General features: G+C 48.4%; 1 protein-coding gene across 1 annotated transcript; it reads right to left on the bottom strand.

Moving 5' to 3' along the window:
• Positions 1-846: 846 nt before the first annotated feature.
• Positions 847-5,917, bottom strand: LOC102387708 (lymphocyte antigen 6E-like). The gene is made up of 3 exons (XM_006031069.2): positions 5,787-5,917; positions 2,173-2,292; positions 847-1,700 (listed from the first exon to the last, which is right to left on the bottom strand). Exons 1-3 carry the CDS (start codon positions 5,839-5,841, stop codon positions 1,492-1,494), a joined length of 384 nt encoding a protein of 127 aa, XP_006031131.1. The 5' UTR covers positions 5,842-5,917; the 3' UTR covers positions 847-1,491.
• Between the last annotated feature and the right edge of the window lie 315 nt (positions 5,918-6,232).

Below are 6,232 nucleotides of genomic sequence, written 5' to 3' on the forward strand. Positions count from 1 at the left end.
AGAGTGCTCCCAGGACGGCAGGCTCGGACTATATTGTAAACATAAAATAAAACTATACCGTCATTAGCATTAGCACATTCAACAGAAAAATAACTTAAGATTCGCACATGCAAAGTCAACACATTCACACACCTCTCACAAACCATGTGACTATCTGAGGCACTGGGCATGGTGCGGGCTATAGATACCCAGTGACCCATCAGTGCAAACCTGCCATCCCCCCCTGGGGTGTGATAGTCAGGGTATCCCAAGGGAAACTGCTGGTACCTGCACAAATAAAGCAAGCAGATCTCTGCTCCTGTTGCCACCGATGAAATGTATAGGATAAAGCAGACAAGTCCAACTACCGCACAGCGCAGTTCAATCACTCACACCCTGCCCCGCCAGCTAGTGTGTGCGGTCAAGGCGAATACATTTGTGTGGACAGGGTGGAAAAGGTGATGGCCAACGAAGAGTGGAAGCAAACCTGAGTGTTACGGGAAATCATATCATTCCGGGAGGAAGACAACTTGAAACAGGATAAAAGGACCGATGAAGGCTTCATATCAGTGTGTTCAGTCCTTGAGTGAACAGGTTGGGGAGACCTCCTGCTTCCCACCTCCTTGACATTGGAGCTGGTTGATGTTTCTCAAATGCAAAAAAGATCTATTTCTGAAAGCAGAGCCTGCTTCAGTAAAGCCCCTGGCCTGTGTTTTAGGTGAGGGAAGTATGAGCACCTCACTACAGGGCAAGAGGCACAGACCCAAACCACCGTCTTTGATGTTCCCAACCTGGCCGGACTGCTTTCTCCAGCAAAGTCCAAAGCTGATGTGTCTGACTTCTGCACAACACAAAAATAAGACAAGCCCACTCAGACACATTTTATTAGGAAGAGCTTCTCCAGAGAGAAATCACACACAAGTCACATGGCAGAAGTCACATGCAAGCTTTCGGGCACAAACACGGGGTGGGAGGTAGGTGCCAGTGTGCCAACTGGAGAGTCGGTGATTGATGTCCACCACAGCCAAGGTTAGAGGCATGCTTCAGGCACAAGAGGTGCAGGGAAGGTGGCTCTTGAGATGTCGGTGGGCATGTTGTAGGAAGAGATCGAGAGGAGATTGTTGCTCAGGAGAGAGGTGGGGCATTAGAAAGGGCTCAACATCCCAGGTCCCCAACACTAGCATGCAATGAAAGATGTGGAGACCTCTCTTAGCTACTTCCCCAGTCCCCCGATCCCACACCACAGCACAAGCTACTCTTTCAGGTACTTATCCTCCCCACAAAGGAAGGGCAACATGGTGACCCACATCTCACAAATCCTGTCTCTAGCAGAAAAGACCGCAGTACATAGAGTGAGTGAGAAACAGCCTGGGATCTGCAATGGTGCTTGGAAGAACTGGGGCCCTACTGATCTCGATGGAAACTTTTGCACCTGACAGCATCTTGGCGTCCCCCGGGAAAAGCCCATGCAAGTTCTAGAGGAAGCCAAATCCTTTTTCTTGCCACGCTCCATCACAGCCCAACTCGAAGGACACAGAGGAAGCTGGCCAAGACCCCAAATGCCATCACCACAAAGCTGGTTTTCACGCTGCTAGCTCCGCTGATGTTGCACAGCCAAGTATCGCAGCAGTTGGTTGAAATGGATGAGACGCCAAGGTTCACATCTGATTTAGAGCAATCTGCAGCACATTTCTTGGTGATGCGGAAGTCTTTTTCATTCCCTTCATTGGCAGAGAAAAGCAAGAGGGAGAATCATCATTTCACATCCTTCCCAGACCCCCCCAAAACTCTGCCTAAGAAAACCATGGTACGGGTGGCAAAGAGAGACCCTGATAGGGACGGCATTAATGCATAATCACAGTTTTTGCCTCCATAGCTAACCCATTCTTTCTTGACCTGCTTTCTCATGCCCAAGCAAGGGACATGTTGGGGAGACCTCCTGCTTCCCACATAAATCATACCCATAGCTTAGGCAACACAGGGTATGTCTACACATTCAATTACTGTGCTTTAGGTAATGCACATTAAGTCTAGTACCGCCATAGGCACATTAGCCTATTTTAATGCTCATTAGCTAAAGAGCATTTTTTGTGACACTTTAATGCACATTAAAATAGGTGAATGCACATTGAAGTGCATGTGTAGACGCGCCCACGGAGAACAAAACCTGGTGGATATATTGCTCATACTCACTGAGTCCTCCAGAGACATAGGTGGTCATGCAGTATTTTTCATGCGATGCGCACTCCTTTGAGGCCAGACAATTCAAGTTGGAGGGCTCTTCGTTGCAGACATAGCAGCGTAAGGAGTAACCTGCAAAAGGTGGGGGCAATACCATTTAGACTCTTCCAGGAAGAAATGGACCCAAAGGAACCCTTCTGAAAGAAGGAAGGCAGCAGAAATGTTAACTAATTGAGGGGAATCATCAAAAGGATACAAAATATTTCACTTGCAGCATGGTCATGAGTCTGTTGAGATGCAACCTGGCAGGTGCCTGACGAGCCACCTGTTTCTCTGCAGGTGCATTCAGATGGGAGGGGACCTCTTTGGCTGCCTTCTTGGAGGACCCCAAGGGATAAGCACCGCTCCTCATACCAGAAGCTCCAGTGATTGCAAGATACCTGGGTAATTCTTAGTGTCAGCTAGTTTTCTCCCAACATCTGGTGGGAGGATCAGTGGATTGGTTTTGGTGGGCAGGGAGCATTTCTAATGTGTTTGAGCAGAGCAAGGACAGTAGTGATGCATAGGATTTTAGAAAATGAGGTTGGAAGAGACCTCAGGAGGTCATATCCAGTCCAACCCCCTGCTCCAAGCAGGACCAGCCCCAACTACATCATCCCAGCCAAGGCTTTGTCTACCCGGGTCTTCAAAAGCTCGAAGGATGGAGAGTGCACAACTGTATGACATTGAGAAATCAAAGCTTTGTCTTAAAAACCTCCAAGGCTGCACAACTGTGTGACTCTGAGAAATGGGCAATCATCTGTGCAGCCAACACAATTGATGCCAGCTTCTTAGTGAAGTAGTTCAAAGGAAGCTATTCACATGAGACGTAGCAGCTCACGGACACAAGCAAGCTAGCCCGCTCTTAATTGTTTTTTAAACCTCCCAGCTAAAATCAGCTGCAAAAGGCTGTGCAGGGATTGGAATATCAAGCAGTTTATTCAGGTTCCCCTAAACCTATTCCTATGCAGTTTGATTTACGTGGAAATAAATAAGCCATTCTTTGCCCAAAAATGTGAGCTCATGCAGGGGTTTGCCACAATTTAAACAAAGCTGGATTGAATCCCAGCCTTAAGCTATATCAAAGCAGCATTCATGTTTGGGCAGACACTGGGCCAATTAAAAAAAAAAAAATCAAAAAACAATTGCAAGTCATTTCGGAAGGTGTGTCACCTCCTGACACGAAGCCAGGCTGCTGGTCCTTCACACGCAGTGCAAAATAGCAGGCGAGGAAAGCTGGCTGCTTCTAGCAAGGCGAAAGTGAAAACAGCCCGAATAGGGAGAAATACCTGCGTGCAAGCTGGTGCCCAGCCCTGGAACAGCTGCAGTCACTAGGCACCTCCTCGTTGCACTTGGGAGCTCCCCAGATGCTGAGATGCCAACTTCAAGGCATGCACAGAATTGGCCTCTTAAGCAGCGAGGCACCCAGCTCTTGCCTAAGCATCCCAAAAGGCACTTAGGCAAGGTCTGGGTGGTCCAGCAGGTGTGCTCCAGCAGGTGCTGGCAGGATCAGGTCCCTCCCAAAAGGCTGCTGCAGCCTCCCTTTCTCACCCGTGGCTAGCAGAGGAGGAGGGTGCGGTGCTACGGGCAGTAATGCTCATTGAGGAACATTTAAGCAGGTCTCCTGAATTTGCCTCCTCTTTCTCTGCCCTTCCTCTGCTCTGTCTACATATCATTCATAACATGGATCTGCTCTTCGTAGATCTGGAAGTCAGGAGAGACTGCTGTGATTCCTTCTGCATAGGACAGGCCAAGGGAAATCCCCAATGTCATGATGATTTGACCCAGAGGGGATCTTTCAGGCTTAGAAACACTCCATCTTGCCTTAAAATTTGCCAGGGGTGACAAATCTGTCCCAGGCAGTGGCTCATATGAACTTGCCTCCCTTTGGTTTCTAGCCAGCGGATCTAGTTTTAAGTTGCCTAACTGGAGGAGCCCTTTCATACCAGTTCTGGTTTCCCCATACAGGTATTTGGTCACCAAAATCAAGCCACCTCTTAAGCCTCTCTCTGATGAGCTAGAGTGAGTAGTCCCTGCAGCCTTTCACTCGGAGGTTTGACTAGACCCAGGTTACCAGGAGACCCAGATTGCTCCATGGAAATGCCTTGTCCTCTCCCAGCCTTTATACCATCTGCAAACTTTATCAGCACCGATGTGTATTTTCTCCCAAGTCACTAATAAAAAGGTTAAACAGAAAAGAGACCTGACTCCATCCTGGCAGAATCCCTCTACAACCAGGATAAACCCCTCTCAGCACTTACATGTCCCAACCTATTACCCAATTTCAGGTCTCTATATAGCCTGTGTCATGATTTTACAATCGGGGGCGCTTGTACACATGATGGGGGTTTAATCCTCACTAAATTAAACCGGTTTATTAAACAGGTGTCATGTGAGATGAAGCCAAATGCCTTGCAGAGGTCTTAGTATTAGCCAATCAATTAGCATTTGCACACGTGGCGGGGGGGGGGGGGGGGATTAATCCCAACTAAATTAAACAGGTTTATTAAATAGGTGTCATGTGAGATCAAGCCAAATGCCTTAGTAGAGGTCTGAGAGCACTATTACTATTATTAAGCAAACCTGTAGTCTCCATTAGACAAGACATCCAATTAGCTCCACTTTCCATAAACCCCTCTTGATTCATTCTCTTACTCCATTATACTTCATTTGCTCATGTGCATTTCCCAACCGGCAAGTGTGAAAGTCGTTGCACCCCAGTTCATGGCTCTGAGCATAAGGAAAGGAAACGGACTTGCTGAATCGGTCTTGCAGGCAGAAGTGACAATTTTCACCCGATCTGGCCACAGAAAGCAGTTTAGAGCTGCGAGCAAACACAAGCGCATGGGTGCAGACAGCTTCAAAAATGGTCGATCGGGTGAAAATTTGAGCCCTCCTTGCATGAGGTATCAGATAAAGACATTTCAAAATGTAGTCTTGTGTAACTTGTGTCTGCGAAGCTCCCAGCCTGTTGCTGTTTTCAGAATGGGAGGGGGGAAAGGGAGTGGAGGGAGTTCGATCTGGAGGTTTTTCAATCCCCCCTGCAGGGTTGAGGGGTATATTGGAGCCCTCCAAGGTAAGGGGACTTCAGTTCATCCACCCCACCTTTCAGCACCAGCTGGGAAGCCCCCAAAAGGAGCTCCTTCTGCTGCCTTTCTCCCCTCCCATTCTGAAAACAGCAGAGAGCCCTGGCCATTGCTAGGGGAGTCTGCAGGCTCCCTGCCCGCAGCTATATTCCCCCTGCCCCCTGGATCCAACAGGGAACTTCTGTTTGGTCTGGGGTAACGTTGTAACTTCGAAAACTTTGCAAAAATCTCTGGGACCTGCACCCAATTTCCGTCATAAGTGGGTCTCAAGACATTGCTGCATGCTACAAAGCGACGGACTGTAGATCGAGGTGGCAGCAGGGATGCGAGTCCCACCATTGGCAAACATCTCTACCACTTAATTTAGTTTCCACAGCCGATGACAGCTTCTCTACCTCACATCCCTTCAAGCCCTTCCTGCTTCCTTGCTATTTCTACGCTGGGTCTCTGATTCACCCCTACCTCCTTGGAAGCTAATGCATAGAAATCATATAGGCTCACCTAGATCCACACACAGGACTGCAGCCAGCAGGGCAAGAAGAGAAGCCTTCATCATTGTTATGTCTTTGCAGCCTACAAGAAAGCAGCTGTGTCCAAGGCAGATTTTATATACCTCTGCTGCACTTGACCTGATTACAGTAATTTCAGGGTTTGGGGCGTCACCGGAAACAGCACGAGGTTCATTGCTGGGGGAGGTGTAAGTGGTTGCCTTGTGACACCATATAGAGATCTCGTCCAACTTTGGAGTGTTTTTCCACCAGCTGTTATGCAAGGAAGCACCAAACCCTGCCAGAATGAATCAGAGCCAGCAGCATCCCAGAAAAAGAGTTTGTTTGCTGGTGTGGCCGGTACCAGCTGCTTCTGCAACGACAGCGCAAGGAACTTTATTGCATGACATTTCTGCAGACCCTCTCGAGCAGTGAAAGTTGTGTCGATCTCTGACGCAC

Source organism: Alligator sinensis, unplaced genomic scaffold (genome assembly GCF_000455745.1).
Source record: "Alligator sinensis unplaced genomic scaffold, ASM45574v1 scaffold1054_1, whole genome shotgun sequence".
Classification (NCBI taxonomy): Eukaryota; Metazoa; Chordata; order Crocodylia; family Alligatoridae; genus Alligator; species Alligator sinensis.